Consider the following 21251-nt stretch of genomic DNA (forward strand, 5'->3'; position numbering starts at 1 on the left):
TGTCCCACCAGCCCATGGAGCCAGAATGTTGAGTTCCAGCCTCACGTGCTAACATATTTTACCAAATTGGAAAGTTACCTCACTTTAGCAGTAGAGATAGTGCCAAAAATAACATAGTTTCCACAATCTGCTCACATATTTTAATTTGTTGGGTGGAGGATTTCTCCTGAGATTAGCAGAGATTTATGTTCTTCCTTCCAGTGGCTCTCATTGCATGATGCTAAAGCAAGTATCATGCCGTGTGTTAATTGAGAACATCCTGTGTTAGGTTAGGAAATGGAAAAACAAGTAGTGTTGGATATTGGAAAATTCAGCCCTGCTAGCAATGAGACTACAGCACAGGGCCGAGGATTCAGGCACCATTCCTTACCTGGAAAGCCGGATAAAGCACGGTGCAGCAAGTTAATTAAAAGACTGGAATTTTCCAACTAGAATAACCTGGGGGCAAATCTTCCTTTGAGGCCTGTCACTGCCACCTTCCCCCGCCTCTCCAGCTGTAGCTGTGGCCGCAAGGCACCCTGTCGAGGCATTCCCCTCCACAATGTTAGTTTGGCAGCGGTCGCCATATTTATTTCAAATATGTTAAAAGTGCTGAGAGGGTGCTGCAAGATGGAGGTGCTCTCCTTCACCCTTACCTGCAATAGCTGGCAGCAGCTCCTTCAGTTCTCTACAGATGTAGTGTAAAACAACCACCTCTCCTGAGCCCCAATATCAGAGCAGCCCACACTCACTGCTAACCCACATGGAATCCTTAGATTCTCCGAGTTATATTAGCAGTCAGCTTCTGGATCAGACAGCCAGCTTGAGCTGTTTTATGATGCTTGTGAGCTACTGGGGCTGAAAGGGTCCAGTCTTTTCAAATAATTTTCAGAGACATGGGGCTGAATCTTCCAGTTGGCCTGCGGGGGCAGGCCCGACATGCTGACGCGTAAAATGACGTTGGGCATGCGTCCTGACATCATCGCGCGTCATCTCGATATTTTGTTCAGCGGGCACTGCCCGTCCAACCTTAAGGTTGGCAGGCAGGCGAAGAGCCCAAGCAACCTTCACGTTTTTCAGGAAACCTCATCCATGGGCGGGATGAGGTTTCCTGAAGCTTTTATAAAATAAATAAATTTTCCAAACTTCACAAACATGTCCCAACTCATGTGACACTGTCACATGAGGGGACATGTTTAAATAAATTTTTACCTCATTTATTTAAATATTTTACAATCTACTCAAATCTCCCCGAGGCAGCTCCGTGCCTCAGGGAGATTGCTGCGCTCTTTCGTGCGCATGTGTGAAAGAGCGCAGGCCCCGACTCTCCCTCCTTCTCCCGCCCGCACAGGTTGTGCTGAACACTACCGGCTGTGCGTTACGCTGAGCGGGCCTTAATTGGCCCGCCCATGTATAATGGCGGCGCGCAGCTGATCGAATACCAATACCTGATTAGAAGTCCTTTCGAGCATGGCTCCCAAGTGTGAGCACAGAATTTGCCCTATCTCACCTCTAACTCTTCACCCTGTTTTGTGCTGATAAAATTGAGTGGTCAGTGCTGAAGAATGGATTTGTTTTCTTTTATCATGCACTCTCGCACGATGTCGGCATCAAGCACTCCCGGGCCAGGTATAAGCATTATGGTATTTGCACTTCCTAAGTCAGCTAACTTTTAAAGTGAGTTTAGCACTTCATGGTCCAGAGTTAAGGACTAGGTTACTACTGTGGTCTCCACACACTAGAAACTAGATCAAGATGTTCCAAACTCACTTACTTTGAGGACTCAAAGTTAGCACAGAAGAGACCTTCATGCAGAAGGTCTTTTTAACCTTAATGCAGAATAGTACAGTTTTTAACCCTTTGAGGGCTGAAGAGCTTTTAACTATTTCTGAGGAACCAATATTTGACATTGCTTTTTTTTCTGTTTAAACAATGTTCAAAATATAAACGATGGTTTAGGATGAGTGATCTGCTGCAGCCAGGGACTCTGTTGCTTGGATTTGCTCAGTAATTGGAATTTCATACAGCATCATATACAGCTGGAATTTGCACTAATTGTGCAAATTCATGGGATCTGACCTGAGGGATCACATCATGCTGTGTCATGCCCAAGCACAATCTTGAATGATGGCCAATGTCAAAACCCAGGACAGGCACCACTTCAAACAAAGCTCAACCTAAGGAAATTGGAAAATCCATCACTTCTGATGGAATAATGTTACTCTGGAATTTAGAAATTGGGTTGGAAAGAGAATTCCCAGTTTCCGGTACGTTCTGATTAAAGATTCACCAATTTTGTTGTCTGTGGTTGTGAGCACAGGATGAGGGGCACAGGTTGAAAATCAACATGCCTCAACTGAGGCAAGAAATTAGGGGAAATATTCCCTGCTCCCACCCACAGCAGTGGAAATATGGAACAGATGGTGAATACTGGGTGGATACTGAGTCTGCATTGTGTTGCCGTGGAAAGTACGAAGTACCATGGTGGTTGGGTGGGTGGGGGGAATGAGTTAGCTTGGAGGGTATAAGGAGCAATGAAGGGTATGTGGGGGGCATGATTTGGAATGGAAGGTATAAGGGGCCATGGTGGAGATGGGTGGGTGGGGGGGCATGAGCTGGCATGGAGTGTATGAGGCGCCATGGGGATGGATGGAGTGGTGAGGAGCTGTGAGGGCTAGAGGGCCTAACTGTTTCTGAAACAACTGGGATGAAATCCCAGAGAACTGAAGCTTCTGACCAGCCTGCTTTGGCACTCTCCTGCCCATGTGGCCACCTCCACTCAGCTTTCAAGCCCAATGGGGCTTGACTCTGTCCTGAGCTGCACCCCCAAGCAAGAATCGCATGATTTGGGGTACTTTTTAACCGAGGCAGGTCCAGCAAGTTGGAAAATATCCTGACTCGAACTACCTGCCTCGGCAGTGAAATTCTCACCCACAGAATCTACTATCGGTCAGGGAGCAGTGTTTATGAGTCTATATCATACAGTAAAAAAGGACAAGGTATCATGATTTTTTCTGCACCATGACATACAATTTAGTCACATCACAAAATAGAAATCATATTATGTGACAAGACCAATATGTGTTAAGACATATTTTTGAGAAACTGTAAACCTCACAATGTTGATTTTATTAGTAAATATATATAATGTTGGGTCATTGTACATATAGAGAATTGACTGAGCTGGTCACTTACCTCTCTCTATTAAAAACAATAAATTCCTTCTGGACTGTGTCTAGATGTTGCTGAAGGTGCCCGTTCTTCCGATGTTTAACCAGCAGATGATGCAAGAGACATTGAAAATATAAAGAAAAATACTGTAAGGGATTATACACCATAATATTTCTCTCTCAATATTAAACATCATGGTCAAAACCAGTTTCTATTAAAGCATACGGCTGGTAAATAGAATGTAACTTACAGTCTCTGACTGTTAACTATTTATGCAGCCTCCAAACCTGCATTCCAAGTGAACTGTGATGTGATTGTCCAGAATCCCACGTAGCCTAAGGTCAATTTTGTGAAAAAATTTCCTTAAGCAATTTTCTGAGTTGAATTCGTAAAGCATTCATGCCTTTAGAGTTCTGGAATCTTGTACACCCCAAGCCAGCCATTTTATTTTTAACACTATTATCTCATGTGACTCTGTAACTTATCCAGTCTTAAAAGTCCTCCGAACACTCCGGGTTCCTCCTACCCTGGCCTCCTGTCCATCCCTCACTTCCTTCATCCCATAATTGGCAGTTGTTTCATCAGTTGCCTTGGCACTAAGGTCTGAAATTCTTTCCTTTGGCTCTCTACCTCTCACTCTTCCTTTAAGACGCTCTTTAAAATTGACCTCTTTGGCTATGCTTTTGGTCACCAGTCCTAATGTCTCCTTTTTTGGTTCAGAATCAATTTTGTCTCAGGTGAAGACCCTTGGGACATTTTAAATGTTAAAGGTTCTATAGAAATGAAGATTAATTGAATATTACTCATTTAATAGTACTGAGATGTTATCAGCACTGAGAGAATATGCTAAAAATACATAAATAACACTGCTCTCATCTTCTTCCCATGTCTCCTATCTTACCCTTTATTTAATTAGTTACTTCTTTCTGTCTCTCCAACTGGCCCACTCATTTACAATAGGAGTCAGACCACTTATCATTCAATTGATTGAAGGTCTAACATTCAACAAATCAAGAGATGGATCAGTGAAGTTTGAAGAATTGTTAGAGCAACAGTTCAAACTTACATGTTCTTTTGAGTCAAATGGGCCAAGTCCAAGAAATGAAAAGCACAGAACAAAATAACTATGGGCTATGCAGATTTGAGAGGTGGGGGCACCAGAATAAATCATCTCTTCAGTAGTACTGGGGTGGGGAAAGGTATTAAGATGTGCACCAGTCAAAACACAGCAACTTAATAGATCAGTATTGTGATGACCTATGACCTGGAAGAAGTACTGTAAGGAAAATTTGTCATTTCTTTCAGATGTTTATAGAACCTGTAATTGGTTTTAAGAATGTTTAAAAAGGACTTTTAAGTGTTTGCATCAATTGTAATAGGACCAATTGTAATTTTCTCGAATAAGAAGTAGTACTGGCCCATGTGACCTTAGAAGCAGTACCGACAGAAAAGAAATTAAAATGCGGAAGCCATGTGCCAGACACAAAGAAGAGCTGCAGGCAGAAGGTGTTCAGTACACAAATGCAGATACAGAGAGAAAGCAGACAGAGACAGAAAGGTACACAGCATTCATGTGAGGTGAAGCCCGCAAAGATCTGTATGAAAAGGTTGGCTGGGATTTTCTGTGTCCGTTGGCGTTGGGTGTGTTCGGTGGCGTGAGCTGACAATATGGCGCGATCGCCAATGTTTTTCACAACAGCATATAAAAGGCATGCACTTGGCTGGCTGCACTTTGAGGGGAACTCAGAGGTGAGTGCACAGCAACAATGTGTAGCGCTTGCCAGGGTCACCTCTTGGACTTCAAGCTTGAGGAGTGTTGGGGGATGTCAAGGGCAGCCCTGACATTGAAGTGACTTGTGGGGGGAGGGCAAGGGCAGCCCTGCCGTTGAATATAGTGCACAAGCATTCGGGGTGGGGGGTAGGGTGGGCAATGAAAGTGGCCACGCATTAGGGAAACCTTGTATAAAGTGACCATTCCTCTGCAGCTGAGACAGTTCAGGCACAGCCACTGATATGATTGGAGTTGGGCTTCTAGCTTATCTGCCCACTCAAGCAATGCAGAGGCATCAAAGTGCCACCAAGTGATCCAGAGCTTTTCACCTCCCCCGGCACATACTGTAAAGTCATGAGTGTTTTAGTGGACTGCAGAACAGTTGGACGACTGCACACGTCACACAATCTCCTTGCTAAAGCTGGCCTTGGATCAGTCATTGGTAGAGGCACTCACAGCCCCTTGCAATGTTAGCATCCCGGTTTGAACCAGTCGCCCCCATGGTTCAAGCTAATGGTGCAGCCTTGCAGTGTGGGTTAGAAGAATGCCTGTGCCTGAGCTGAGAGCACAGCATGCAGTCCAATGGGCAAAGCTGTCACCAATCGGTTGGGTGGAGTGGAGCGGAGGTGGGTGGAGTCTCGGGCAGCCATGCAGCGCACTAAACTCTGGCCATCCAAGTGGTGGCCAGCACTGTCTGGGAAGCATTAAGGGTCCTTCACACTTAACCAGGACAGGTTCCTAGTACACCCATGCTAACTACGTGTCTGTCTCTTTCACCCCGCAAGAGGAGTACATCAGGATCATGGAGCCTGGTGAGCTAGCTGTATGCCTGATGACCTACAGAGAGCAGATGGAGGAGAGAGCAAATGAGGCTCCTGGCTGCACAGAGGCAGGAGCAGCAACCTCAGGAAGAAGGGGCAGCTGGGGCTCCTGCACATGCAGCCGAAGAGCCACAATGAGCCGTCACTGGTTGGTGCCTAGCTAGAACCAGGATCTAGGATCTATAAATGCTGCCTTTCATTCCTGCAGATGACCGAGAACCAATGTCACCAAAGACTGCTGCCTGCTGCAGGATTCGGCGCCACGGGGACATGGAGAGCATCCACTGCCCATGGCCGTGAAGTGACCCCGCTGCTCAATTTCTATGCCAGTGGCTCCTTTCAGGGCTCCACAGGTGGCCTCTGTAGGATCTCACAAGCCTCCACTCACAAATGCATACATGAAGTCACGGATGCCATCTTCATGGAGCCACACAACTTTGTGCATTTCATCTGGGACCAGGACAGCCAGGATGCAAGAGTGATTGGATTCGTCCAGATCTCAGGTTTCCCGCAGGTGCAGGGTGCGATCGACTGCACTCAAATGATGCTCATTTATTGCCCTTCCCTTGTTCAGAGAGCATTTAAGAGTGAGTCATATGTCGGCCAGACCAGGTAAGGACAGCAGATTTCCTTCCCTAAAGGGCATTAGTGAACCAGATGGATCTTTACAACAGTCGGCAATGGTTTCATGGTCATCATCAGATTTTTAATTCCAGATTTTTATTGAATTCAAATTTCACCATCTGCCATGGTGGGATTTGAACCTGGGTCCCCAGGGCATTACCCTGAGTCTCTAGAATACTAGTCAATGACAATATCACTATAGTGACAATACCACTATGCCACCACCTCCTGCTATGGGTGACCACCACAAACGCATCCTTCAGGTCTGCGCGCGACTTCCAGGGAGTGTGCATGACCCCAACATTCTCAATTGGTCACAGATCCCTGAAGTCTTCCAGAGTCCACAGAAGCTGCAGGGATGGTTCCTCAGGGACAAGGGCTACCTGCAGAGGCTGTGGCTGATGACACCAGTACAGCAGCCTCAGGCTGCAGCAGAGCGACGCTATAATGAGGCTCATGCTGCAGCTCACAACTTGGTGGGGCAGACCATTGGGATGCTGAAGATGAGGTTCCGGTGCCTGGGCCGGTCTGGTGGAGCCCTGCAATACAGCCCACAGAGGGTGTCACACATCATCATCGTCTGCTGCGCCCTTTACAACCTAGCGCTGCAACAGAGAGATGAGCTGGCAGAGGAGGAGGTGGAGGAGCTGGAGGTCTCCTCCGATGAGGAGGACGCTGATGGGGATGAGGGTGAGGAGGTTCTCAAAGGCAACGATGGTGGCAATGAGGACATCACACTGGCCAGACGAGGCAGGCGTGCCCAGGAGGCCCTCATAACTGCTAGATTTGTGGAGGATGATGAATTGAGGAGACACCATAGATCTTCACATTGCATCTGTGAATGTTTGACTCCAGTCTGGCTTATGGCAGTGCGAATACCCTCTGTGAGAATGCTCCTGTCATGGAGACTCAGTGGAGGCCGCAATAGTTGCTCGATTGCAGAAGGATGATGACGACACGCAGTGAGGACACTCCATAGATCTTCACATAGCCTCTGAGAATGTCTGACTCCTGTCTGGCTGAGGGCAGCTCGCTTGCGCTCTGTGATCAGGGTCATATCATGGAGTCGCAGCCATGAAACTTTAGAAGCACCTGATCATTTGTCGGACTTCAGCACCTGACCCCTTCAGGAGCACAGCGTCACTGGTCACAGATGCTGAAGAGATGGGGGCCAGCCCCACCTTAAAGGTGCTGAGGGCATACAGAGGGAATGACGGAATTCTGTGCCGCCTGCCCACTACATTCTGGCAGCAATGACCAGCACCGCCGAGGTGCAGGCATTAGTAATGAGTCCAGGGAGTGTGAGGCTGGACCATCACTGTGGTCTGAAGGCTGCACAAAACACAGGCCTTACACCTGCCTTTCTCTTGTGCAGAAAGTTTTCACATCTGAGTGACAAGATCACTGCTCAACAGAATAAGGAGCCACAGGCAGGGAGACATTCTTGGGAGTTATTGACAATAGTGAGCAGTATGTACAAGTGATTAACACCTGGGCACAGACTGTGCAACTAATTCTTCTTAACTTTCCTAACCCTGCCACTAAGTCTTGGTGCTCCCCAGACACCCACAGCGGAGGTGGAGGCAGCCTGCTGACTGCTACGCCCTGTCTGTGATGACCTTGAAGGATGTCCTCTGGAGGGCTGAGACTTGGAGGGCTCCATCCTGCTTTCAGGGTCCTGCTGTGAGGCAGTGGCCCCCTCCTCGGCCTGTGGAGCTGGAGCTGCTGAGGTCACAGGAACAGGGGATTGGATGGGCCGGACACTCCCAGAGTCACCTGGATGGATGGCCCTGGGGTGTGCACCTACTGATTCTCCTCCCTATGGGTGCCCGAGGGCCCCAGGCTGACTCTTTGAGCAGAAGGGGTAGATAGAGTGAGATCGAGCTGTCTGGCACCCCTCTCACTTACACACTGTTGAAGGCCAACTATGGCGTCAGCGATAGAGTTGAGCCCATGCAGGAGTGATGTCCTGGACCAAGGTCTCCTGGCAGCTGCCATCCTACCAATGTTGACCTCGGTGCATTGACTTGCTGGCGCTATCACCTCAGAGTGAAAGTGGACGGACTCCTCCACTGTGCCTTGCAATCTGAGAAGTGCAGCGGAAATCCCTTCCTGATGTTCCCGAGCTTGCCTTTGCAGCTCCAGCAACTGTGACATGACTGAGTCAGAGGCTCATCATCTGACTCGGACTCTGCAAATTTCTGGCCTCCAGCATCCTCCGAGTGCCAGACACCTGGGAAGTCCCTGTCACCACCTGCTGTGGATCAGACAGTGCAATGTGCTCACCACATTGTGATCCCGAGGCTATTCTAAGGCTAGGTCCCACTGAGGTGTGTATCTCTGCGCTGGTGGAGGGTGTGGGTGAGCACTGTGATGGGACTTCAGGGAGGGTGCCTTCAGATTCCTCTTCAGAGGTTTCATCGGGGCTTGATTGGAGGTCCTGGGTCATGGATTCTATCAGCTGTTTCCCAGATGTGCCTGTGGAAGCAAGGAGAGAGAATTAATACATGGCAGTGGCCTGTGAAAGAGGACACATCACTCACAGCATGGTTATCTGATGGATGTTGCACTGCTGGATCCTCACTTGGTAGAGCAGCGCTGACCTCACCTTCAGCACAGGAACGAACCAGATCGTGACCAGCCAGCTGGATGGCTCTATTTTCAAAGTCCAGGTGGACATTGATTTCAGGCGTCCCTCCACCAGTCTGCGACCTCTCCCTCTTGTTGTGTGCCAGCTTGTCCTGCATGAAGAGATGGAGAGAGTGTAAGCAGGGCACCTGCCAGGCCAGATGATAAGTGTGCCTGATAAGTGTGGGAGGTGAGTGATCCATGGGCAGGATGAGGACAATGAAGGTGTGTGTGGGAGAGTGAATGGTGATATTCCTTGAACTGGCAGTGAGTCAAATCCCTTTGGATGTGTGATGGGTTTGTGAGTGTGTGATGAGAGTAATGAGAAGAGTGACTTACCCTGACGGAACAGAGAAGATCATTCATCCTCTTGCGGCACTGGGTGGCTGTCCTCTTCTAAAAGGCGTTGGTGCTGACCACAGCTGCAGCCGCCTCCCAAGCATGGTTGGTCACGCCACTGACCATCTTGCTGCCAGAGTGGGGGTAGAGGACATCCTGGCAGGACTCCATGGCATCCGAAAGGCGTTCCAGTGACATGTTGCTAAATGTGGGGGCTTGCAGTTATTTTGCCTTTTGTGGACATCTTCCCTGTAGCAGTCATGGACTGGAAGCACTGAGATGTGTGCATTGCTGGACTTTAAATATGGTGCCCAGCATGATGAAGCGGTGAGGTGATGGCGAGCGGGAAAATGAGAGCCTGCCTGCCTTAGAAATGGTGTGTTTCCTGGGAATGCATAAATAATGTGGTGGGTTTGGATGATACAGTGTGAAAACCCACCATCGCGGCTGGCGGGTAAAACGATGTTTTACCCGCCCACTACTGCACTTAGTGCAAATCTGGGGCGTTTCCACCCGTTGTTTTTCTACTTGGCAGTGAGAAGTAAAATAACATACCAGAAGCTCTTAGTGGTACGATGTATGAGCGAGCTAAAAGGGACTGAGTGATAAAAGTTAATAGCTCAGGCATGCAAAGGAGCTGAGAGATTGTTTTAAAGGACCAGATGGTGAACTGGGTATTGTTGGTTGGTTGAAAAGAAACTCTAGAAAGTTAAGCCATCAGGACTGATGTGACCTGAGTGAGAAAATGCTCATAGGTGTGTGCTTTTTCAGTCTTAGCCTTATGTAGGGACCTCAGATCGAATAGGGCTGCAGGTGAACGCAACTCATGGGCCAAATCTATTGAGTGGGAAAGTGAAAGATCCCACATACTGGGAGCCGAGTTAGAAAACTTTGGAATTGCACCTGGTGCCACACGTGTGTGGGGAGTGTTGTGGGTGCTTGTGGTTCTGTAAGATGTTTCCTCGTTGTATTGACTGTTTGAAATGAAATTTATCTTTTTATCTGAAGTATCATTCACCTGTCAATTCATGTTTAATTTACACTAGTTCTGATTTGTGTTAAAGTAAAACCTACAAAAAGTGGAACCTTATTGGTAATTTCTTCATCTGGGAGGCATTCAATAAATTTGGTTATTTTGGTTAATGGGTCCCCCATGGGTATTGTAACAGTATTACTTCAGTGAAGGTAACTTTACTCCTGAATGGACTTAGTTTACACAGTAAATTGTATGACAGAGTTTCGTCTAAAGGATGCTCCCACATAGATGATCACTTTTATTCATGTAGTAAAGGATGCACTGTCGGAATGAGCTGCAAATAGTGATAGCACAACTTCCATCCAGAATGGAGATAATTAGGTAAATCCCCATCAATCATGCCTGGGGTGGGTAACTGGGATTGATATTACTTACATAATTTGTATTTTGTAACTATCCTTCACTTACTGTATTTCACCCCAAAATAATCCTGCTGTACTCAGGAGATGGCAATTTCTTTAATTTGGCCGTGACATTGGTAAAATAATCCCTGCCCAGTGGCTGACACAGCGGTGTCAATATTCACTCCATAGTATTAGCTAAACAAAAAGTAAATTAATGGAACAGAGTTCTTTTAAAGAAAGGAATATTTTTAGTTGTGTGATTTCGCACATCCACATGTAATTCCTGGGCCGGCTTTTTTGATGATGCCACTAAGCCATTTCCTTAAAGTTTAAGATAAAAGCAAAAAACTGCGGATGCTGGAAATCCAAAACAAAAATAAAAATACCTGGAAAAACTCAGCAGTTTCGAGTCCGAATGACCCTTCAACAGAACTAAGTAAAAATAGAAAAGTGGTGAAATATAAGCTGGTTTAAGGCGGGGGGAGGGTAGAGCTGGATAAAGGGCCAGTGATAGGTGGAGATAGCCAAAAGATGCATAGACAAAAGGACAAAGAGGTGTTGAAGGTGGTGATATTATCTAAGGAATGTGCTAATTAAGGGTAGAAAGCAGGACAAGCAAGGTACAGATAGCCCTAGTGGGGGTGGGGTGGGGTGAAGGGAAGGGATCGAAATAGGATAAAAGGTAGAGATAAAACAATGGATGGAAATACATTTAAAAATAATGGAAATAGGTGGGAAAAGAAAAATCTATATAAATTATTGGGAAAAAAAAGGGGGGGGATTGGAAAGGGGGTGGGGATGGAGGAGAGAGTTCATGATCTAAAATTGTTGAACTCAATATTCAGTCCGGAAGGCTGTAAAGTGCCTAGTCGGAAGATGAGGTGCTGTTCCTCCAGTTTGCGCTGAGCTTCACTGGAGGAACAGCACCTTGGAAAAAATCTTGGAAATAGATCCCCTTTCTGGCAGGCATACAAAAATGAATATTTCAGAATTCACTTCTAGCCATTGTGCTTTTTAGCAGTGGGCTGACAAAATCAGATAAAGAGTCACTTCATAGAATTAATTACAGATAACACAACAGAACACAATTGCACTTCACAGGAAAGGTTACAGTATCAGAACAAAAAGTCTGTCACTCCCGCATTCACCGGTAACTTGATGGGTTGTGTGGTGCTATGTCATTAGATATAAAGGATATTAAGTCAGCAGATTTACAGCTGATTAAGTGTTGTTTATATCACATCATTTTAATTCATTCTCATTACATCTCATTGACTTATGGATTGTAACTGCACTGCAATGCTATTAATAATGACCACAGCAAAGTATCGGCAGGAAATTCCTTTCTCTGCTATGTTAATGAAGTTGTTAACTTATCCAATTACGTAGAATTTTTACAGTGCAGAAACAGGCCATTCGGCCTAACAGGTCTATGCTTCAAACAAACCCCCTTCCACCTTATTTCATCTAACCCTATTGACGTATCCCTCTATTCCTTTCTCCCTCATGTACCGTATTTGACTAGCTTTCCCTTTGACACATCTATGCTATTTGCTCAATGACTCCTTATGGTAGTGAGTTCGACATTCTAACCACCCTCTGGATAAAGAAGTTTCTCCTAAATTCCCAATTGGATTTATTAGTAACTGTCTTAGAATTTGAGTCTCCCTCACAAGCGGTAACATTTTCTCTTTGTCTGCGCTACTGAACCCTTTTATAATTTTAACTAGAGAATGCTCTTTATTGTGGCAGGATTGCAATGTTAAAATTCAGTTGAGTTAATTACTCCCAGTTCAGATTTGAGAATCCAATAGAAATGTTTTCTGCAATCATATGGCTGGATTCAATCCTGCCACACCCCCAGGTCATCTCCCAGTCATTTCTTTTCTAAAGAAGAGTCAATTTGCTCAGTCACATTAATATCTTTCTTTTAAAACTGTGAAGTCAGTTGTTCCATAGGATGCGTATGCCAGCAATAAAAGTGAAGTATCTCATCCAACATTCCACCTCCCCCATCTCACAACTGGGAATCGTCCAATGCAAGTGCCTAGCCAACAGAGTTGCACTGATAATCTGCTCCAACCCACCTGACCAACACTTAGGGTGGAATTGTTCCAGATTTGCACTAAGTGCGGTAGCAGGCGGGAAAAACGTTTTACCTGCCATCCGCAATGGTGGCATCTCATACCGTATCACCCCAATCCTGCCGTATTAATTATACATTCCCAAGAAACTTGTAGTTTCGATGGCGGGCAGGCTCTCATTCGCCCGCCACGCCATCACCTCGCCGCTTCCTCACCCCCGGTGCCATGTTTGAAGTGCACAACTCTCAGTGCTTCCAGCCCAGGGCTGCTGCATGGATGACATGGCCCCAAAAGGCAAGAAGACTGCAGCCCCCTGGTTTAATGACATGTCCCTTGAGCACCTTTTGGACGCCGTGGAAGTCTACCAACCCTGCTCTGGCCGCAGGAGGGGCAGCAACATTAATAATCCGGCTTGGGAAGCAGTGGCAGTAGTGGTCAGTGCCAATGCCCTGCAAAACAGGACAGCCACCCAACGCCGCAACAGGATGAATGGTCTCATCCGTTCTGCAGGGTAAGTCATGCTTCTCATCACTCTCACCTCACACACTCACAAACCCATCATACGCCCACAGGGATCTCTCACCTCAAGGGACAACACCACTAACTCTCACACACACCCTCACATCTCTATCAGGCTCATATCCTCTGGAGCTCACATCCTCATCCTGTCCATGGCTCCGCTCACCACACAAACATTCCATGCAGTGCCATGTGTCCTGTTCATACTATCTCCATCTGTTTCCATGCAGGAGAAGCTGGCTCACATCAGCAGGGAGAGGTCCCAGACCAGTAGTGTAGTGGCCCACATTAAGCTCCTCATCCACTTTGAGGAGCGTGCCATCGCGCTGACTGGTGAGGACGTGGATCATGCCTGCGGTGATGGTGAGGTCGGTGGCAAACACTCTCGTGAGGATCCTGCACCACATCATCCCTCTCTTAACATAACTGTGAGTGCTCTCTCTCCTGCTTTTGACTCTGCTGCCATGCATTAATTATCTCTACTTTGGATCACAGGTGACCGACACCCTCAGCCAGCCAGTCCCTCAGCTCCATCCACGTCCTCACCTTCAGCCAAGAGGACTCCTCCTTCAATGAAGAGCTGCAAATAAGCAGCCTGGAAGACACGTCACAGTGCTTCCCCACACCCTCCACCAGCGCAGAGACACACACCTCGGTGTGACCTAGACTTTGAGCAGGCTTCAGTTCACAATCTGGTGGTCATCACACGGACACATGTCCGCATCAGGAGGATGCAGGTTCGGCCAAGCTCCCCGGCACTTGGAGGACTGCTGGGAAAGAGGCATCTGTGAGGTCCAAGTCAGATGATGAACCTCTGGATTTGGCCTTCCAACTCATCCTGGAAAGTCAGCAGAAGGCGGGAGAACATCATGCAGAGATATTGAAAGCCCTCAACACAATGGCACATGAGTCAGAGGAGTGCATCCACCTGCTCTCTGATGAAGTGGTTCCCACATGTGTGTGTATGGAGGTCTTCATGAAGAGGATGATATTTTCCAAGAACACCCTGAGAGCCCTGCGAGGTTCCTCGTAATTGAGGCCGGAGATGCGTTTAACGCCTCCATGTCGATCAAGGTGGCAAATGACGGATTTAGTTATTCCCTGGATATTATTTTGGAGGACTTCCCAGTGCTGTTTAGCAGCACCTTTATCAAGACCTTTACTGCCTTTGCCTCTACTGGGCATCGTATCCAGAGACAATGGGAAGGATGGCGGATGCCATGGAGACCCTGGTCCAGCAGAACATGGAGGTGTGTGCAGACCTGCACTCCATTGTGAGAGTCATGGGCCAGTCCCTGCAGTGGTGATGTGAGAGGGAAACAGGGCACCTCGACATCCCCCTCCCCCCTTCCCCTTAAGGACTGAGGCTGGGGCCCTCGGGCACCTGAAGGGAGCAGGAGTGGCAGGTGGACACCCTGGATCTTCCACTTAGGAATCTCAGTCTGTCCTCTGAATCCCCATTGCGTGTAACCCCCTCAAGAATGAGAGGCGATCTCATTGAAACTTGTAATATTCTGAAAGGGCTGGACAGGGTAGAATCTAAGAGGCTGTTTCGCTGGGTGGGAATCTAGAACACGGGGCAGGAGGCAGGGGTGTGGTGGGGATGAAGTCTCAGGATAAGGAGCCGATCATTTAGGGCGGAGATGAGAAGAAATTTCTTCACTCAAAGGGTTGTGAATCTTTGGAATTATCTACCCCAGAGGGTTGTAGATGTTCCATTCGTGAATATACTTAACCCTTAGATAAACAGATTTTTGTCTCTCAGGGAATCAAGGAATATTAGGAGCAGATGGGAAAATGGAGTTGAAGCCAAAAGTTGGCCACGATCTTATGGCATGACAGAGCAGACTTGAAAGGTCGTATGGTCTACTTCTGCTCCTATTTTAATGTTCTAATGTCCTTATGGTGAAACTGGGATTACTCTCCTTAGTGAAGGTTAAGGAGAAATTTAACAGAGTTGGTCAAAATTCTGACAGGTATTGTTAGATTAGATAGGGAGAAACTGTTTTCCAGTGACATGAGGGTCGGTAACCAAAAGACAAAGATTTAAAATAAATGTCAAAAACCACAGGGGGAAGGTGAGATTTTTTTTACACAGAAAGTTGCTATGATTTGGAATACACTGTCTGGAAGTGCAGTGGAAAATACAGTGTAGATTCAATAGTAACTTTCAAAAGGGAATTTATAGATACTCGGAAAATAAAAATTTACAGGGCTATGGGGAAAGAGCAGGAGAGTGGGATAACTGGACAGCTCTTTCAAAGAGCTGACACAAGCACAATGACCAAATGGCAGCCTCCTGCGCTATACAATTCTGTGATGAATTCGCTTGAGCTATTTTCAGGTTTGTGTTTCTTAGCTACTTCTTGCCTTCTTTCAACTTGGATCTCATTGATCAGTTCCATTTATTAAAACGCAAATTGTATTATTTTCATGTGTAACACACAAGGGTCTGGGAATTAATCCTGTAAATCATTTTTTGCCAACTAATTACATGTGTTCTTCCACGTTTGTAATTTTTCATTAAATATTACGAGATATCCTGTGGCATTGCTCATAATCAGCTAGAGAGTACGCTGTTTTCTAGCAATATGGGTGTTACCAAGAAAGCAATTCAAAAAAATGGACTTGGATTGATATAGATTCTTTCACGGCTTTAGGAGGCTCCTAAGCACTTTAAAACCAATGAAGTACTTTTGAAGTGCAGTCACCGTTGTACTGTAGGAAACCAATTTGCACATAGCAAAATCAACGCCATAGTCATGGGTTATGATCAGATAACCTGCTGGTTGGGGAAAAAAATATTGACCAGGATACCTCTTGCTTTACTTTGAAAGGCACCATGGAATCTTTTACATCCACATGAGAGCGCTCATGGGGTCTCAGTTAAATGTCTCAACTATAAAATGACGCCTCTGACTATACCACACACCCTCAGACTGGATTGGAGTACCATCTTAGATTCTGTGCTCAAGTCTCTGGAGTGAGGCTTGAACCTACAACTTTCTGACTCAGACAAGAGGAATACCTACTGAGCCACAACTGATACCTAACTCATCAACAAGGGAAGTGTGACAGTAAGTAAGGTCAACACTTGCAGGCAGTACATGCAAAAGGTTTAATCTACTCAGATAAATAGTATATAAAACTGTTTTATGAGTTGTATTTTCACTTGATTTTAAGCACTCTGTTTTGCCTTTCAAGTCACAGTGAAAACTTTACATAGTGTCAGCACAATATATACAGTTATAGGTAATTAGGTGGTAAAATATATATTTTCAACACAAATGCAGTACAATATGTTTTAAAATCCATGTTGTAGAAGAGTAGAAAAGAGTATTAAATGGAATTGGCCATGAAAAAGGAAAGAAGGACTTTCATTTATATGACTCCTGGATGCCTCAAAGCACTTAACAGCCAATTCAATATTTTTGAATTGTAGTCACTGTTGTAATGTAGGAAACATGACAGCCAATTCACACACAGAAAGCTCCCACAAATAGCAACATGATAATGCACAGATAATCTGTTTATGCAACGTTGATTGAGGGATAAATATTGACCAGGACACCAGGGGTAACTCTCCCATTCTTCTCCAAAATAGCATCACAGGATCTTTTACATCCAACCAAGCAAGCAGATATGGGGCTTTGGTTTAACATCTCATGTGAAAGAAGGCACCTCTAACAATGCAACACTCCCTCTGTACTGTACTAGAATTTCAGCCTTGATTTTTGTGCTCAATCCCTGCAGTGGGACTTGAACCCAGAATCCTGTGATTCAGAGACAAGAATTCTACCCACTGAGCCAAGTCTGGCAACCTTTTAATCCAACTGGAATTCTATAATGTCATCACCAATGGTGTACAGTTCCTGTGTAAAACCTATCCTATCCCATAATTCTCATTTATATTGTTAAATTGATGGTGTAGAAGAATGATATATATGATTGATATAAAACAAGAACTTAACATTTCATATCATTCATAACAATCTGCAAAGCACCAATATCTTAGGAAGGATGCTAGCCTAGCACCTTTGCTAATCAGCTTTGCCACATGTTAGTAGGTTTAATTAATATTTGCAATTTTCTCTCCTCATCTCCTTGAAGCCATTGGTTTTTTAGGTGGGCAGAGTTCTTCAGGCACCAACAACCCTCTGGCACTTTACCCATGAGCCCATACATGTGAACCCTAGTCCATTAACTGTGGACTCAACATAACCCAATCACACTCTCTCTCTCTTTGGATGTCAACATTTGTTAAGTTACCTGGCTGGATAGTCATCAAGACTGTAACTCCTACCTCCTTCCCCAAGCCCCAGGTCACCACAATCATGTGCGCCATGTCAAACATCCCTTACAGCTTTCTGCAAACATTAAAATTGAACAGACATTTAGTGAGCAGAAAGATATACAGAATCCATCTATATAACTCGGATCTGATGGCCCCCGGATACTCTTACTAAATGCTGAGCTGTAAAATTCTCCTATGCAGTCATTTTTTGACATTTAATTGTTTTGACATCCATGAAATATTCTGACACAAATTCCTGACATACTGGCTCCTGAGCTATGTGACAATCAGAAAGCACAAGAAGCCTCGGGCCTGATATTTCTTCAAAGGGGATTAGACAGTCAGGATTTGACAGGACAGTGAGAAAAGTCCCAAACAAAGGCAAGGCTAAATTGTATGGTTGTCTCCTACCACCATTTGAGGTTAACAGGCACCAATGGCAGGCTGGTCTGTTGCTTCCCTGAGGCCCCATCATAAAAATATCGCTGTATTCTAAATTTAGTAAGCCCATCTCTCCAGATGATGCTGTCACTGGAACAAGCCTTTGGCAATTTAGCAACACCTTTGTGCCAACATGATACAAATTAATTTCCAATGTAGTTAAATAAGAAACAGAAGTGTTGCTGCACCCCGTTGGAAACAACAACGGGTTATTCCTTTTGGGTTTTGGGCGAGATGGTGGCATAGTGGTAATGTTACCGCACTGATAATTCAAGGGTCCAGGCTAATGCAGTGGGGACATCTGGAAATATAAAACTGTAATGGTGACCATGAAACTATTGTCAATTGTTGTAAATACCTCTTTTGTTCACTGATATCCTTTAGGGAAGGGAATCCCGCCCTTACCCAGTCTGGCCTACATGTGATTCACAACAATGTGGTTCACTCTTAACTACCCTCTGAAATGGCCTAGCAAGCCACTCTGTGCACAAGCAATTAAGGATGGGCAACAAATGCTGGCCAATGATGCCCACATCCAATGAAAGAATAAAAAAAAAACCTCTAATTCTTTGCTTGGCCTATCTTTGAAGCTATTTTGATTCTCAACTTCGACACACTGTGCAACATTCACAACTCCTGTCAATGGATGTATATACAACCTTTCAGACACCTGTTGGTTCTGGTCTTGTTTCAGCCTATTGAACATCTCCCTCAGCCTCTGTTACTAACTCAACCTTCAATTATTCACCCCTTCATCAAAGGAAATATCAAAATAGTTTCAAAGATAGGCCAAGAAAATTATGTTTTTTTTTCTTTATTCTTTCATTGGATGTGGGCATCATTGGCCACCATTTGTTGCCCATCCTTAATTGCCCTTGCACTGAGTGGCTTGCTAGACCATTTCAGAGGGCAGTTAAGAGCGAACCACATTGTTGTGGATCTGGAGTCACATGTAGACCAGACTGGGTGAGGATGGCAGATTCCCTTCCCTAAAGGATATCAGTGAACAAAAGAGGTTTTTACAACCTTTCTTTTGTTCAGCAAATTAAGTGCAGCTTATACAGGTTTTTTTAACCTTTCGACTAAATTGATTATAGCTTTTCCAGAACCCACTCAACTCCATTCAATTGGTTTCAATCAGACAGCCAACATTCCAAATGAAGCTCACCATCGCACATCCACACTGACAGCAAGGAAGGCTGGGCGAGACTGTGTGGATTTCAAGAGTTCAACTCCACCTAATCTCTCAACGCTTCATTTTAAATAATTTCCTGCACATGAAAAATGGACATAGGGTGCCTGGCCAGCAATGCAATTGTTCAGGGCTGGGAAATCTGGCCAGATGGCGGCTCTTAAAGAGCTACTGATAGCCCTTAAAGTAGAACGTTATAAAACCACTTTGGCTTCAACTTGAGACAATAGTAATTACAATAGACGCGAACAACACATCTCAATTTTCCCAGGATTTCTTGCAGGAGCGGGGCAGAAAGCCCAGCAAGGGACAATGGCCCTCTTGGAGCCAATGTGCACCCTCTTCTTAAAAAGAGAAAAAATACGAGTTGCTTGGCTGTTACAGCCCATGGAAAGGTGGCAGCATCCTTTGCTCATCAGAATTAGAAATAAATTAAGGAATTGAAATCTGCAACTATCTCACCAAAATAGTTGTGGATGGTGGATGGATTGGAGCTTTCAAGAGCGAGTGTCAATAGATGTTTTGTTAGATAATGGTATCAAGGGATATGGAGGCAGGTCAATGGAGTTGAGGATCATGATCACCCATGATCTAATTGAATAGTGGAGCACAGTCGAGGTGCTGACTGACTTAGTTCTGTTCCTAATGTTCCTGGTATCAGGACTGTCAAAGTTGATGCGCCTATCTATCTTGGCACACAATACTAATATCAGGGCATAGCTTATATGCATGAGATTGTGAGCTGTAGCATCTTGCATTGCAGAATAGCTGTAAGGCTCATAAACTGAGAGAGGGGCACACTCACAAATACCAAAAAAAAAGCTCGCACCATGACAAGAAGGGTTGTAAAGAAATTCAGCCACCAGAAACAACATGCCTATGCATTGGTATGCAATGGCACAAGGAAGGATAGGGACTGCCCACAATGTGGGATGGCTAACTGGGCACTCTGCCAATTTCTAACATCTTGTGTGTGTATCCGAAAGAAGGCTCTTCATGATCACCAATAGCGCACTGGCAGGGCACCAGCTAATATGAGGAATATATTTTGACCTGGAGACTATGCAAGAAGTGGTTGAGGGAGAAATCAGAGGTGCACTGCCCCCTGTCTTATAATGGTGAGCCTTCGAACAACGTGTCCCACAGCAAAGCATTGCGGTTGTATTCCAGATTAGAGGCAGTTATCTACAGAATGAAATAAAAGAGAGAACTTGCAATTATATAGAGCCTTTTATGACCTCAGTACATCCCAAAGTGCTTTATAGCCAATTAAATCATTTTGGAAGAATAGTCACTGTTCTAATAGAGGAAATGTGACAGCCAATTTAGACAAAGCAAGCTCCCACAAATAGCAATGCAATCATGATCAGATCATTTGATTTCAGGTGGTTGAGGGATAAATATTGACCAGTACACCTGGTGTCGCTGCTCTTCTAATTAATGCTAAGAGACCTTTACATCCGCGGCAAGAACTCTGACAGGGCCTTGGTTTAATATCTTATCCAAAAGACATTTTTGATGTTTTTGTGATGAGATATTACCTGATCATTAATAGACCATTTTGGATCAAGCTATTGCATTTATATGAAGAGGTCTAATGCCCACTTTGGTGCTATCAGCACTGCCTTGGGCCCTAGGGGAACTAGTGGTGAGAAGTCATGAATTTACAACTGTTATTAAGAGAAAGAGGAAAGAGGTTAGGAGGAAAATCTTTGCATAGCGAATTGTTAGAATGTAGAATACAGCCTTTCAGCAAGATCCCTTTAAGAGAAAAGTAAACAGACATTTGACGCACCATCAGTTGAATTGCCAATTTCTCCACTGCAGATGTCTAGGATTTATATTGTTAATTGCTCCTTTCTGCCGGAGAAAAATGAAGATTTTGTTCTTTGCAAAGACTGTGCAGCATGAGTTTTCTCAAATCCTAGACTGTCAAGGGCGAATGTGGGTGTCGAGCCCACATGGACAGTCAGCGGGACACAGGGTAGGATGTTCCCAGCAGTAGCTT

General features: G+C 45.3%; 1 protein-coding gene across 1 annotated transcript in view; it reads right to left on the bottom strand.

Moving 5' to 3' along the window:
• Positions 1–21251, bottom strand: part of LOC144685712 (serine/threonine-protein kinase 32A-like) — a 157337-nt gene that overhangs the window by 14331 nt on the left and 121755 nt on the right. The window contains exon 9 of the mRNA XM_078550520.1: positions 3175–3239. Coding sequence (XP_078406646.1) covers positions 3175–3239 — 65 coding nt within the window. The remainder of the gene's footprint in view (positions 1–3174; positions 3240–21251) is intronic.

The sequence above is a fragment of the Cetorhinus maximus genome, chromosome 10, assembly GCF_964194155.1.
Source record: "Cetorhinus maximus chromosome 10, sCetMax3.hap1.1, whole genome shotgun sequence".
NCBI lineage: Eukaryota > Metazoa > Chordata > Chondrichthyes > Lamniformes > Cetorhinidae > Cetorhinus > Cetorhinus maximus.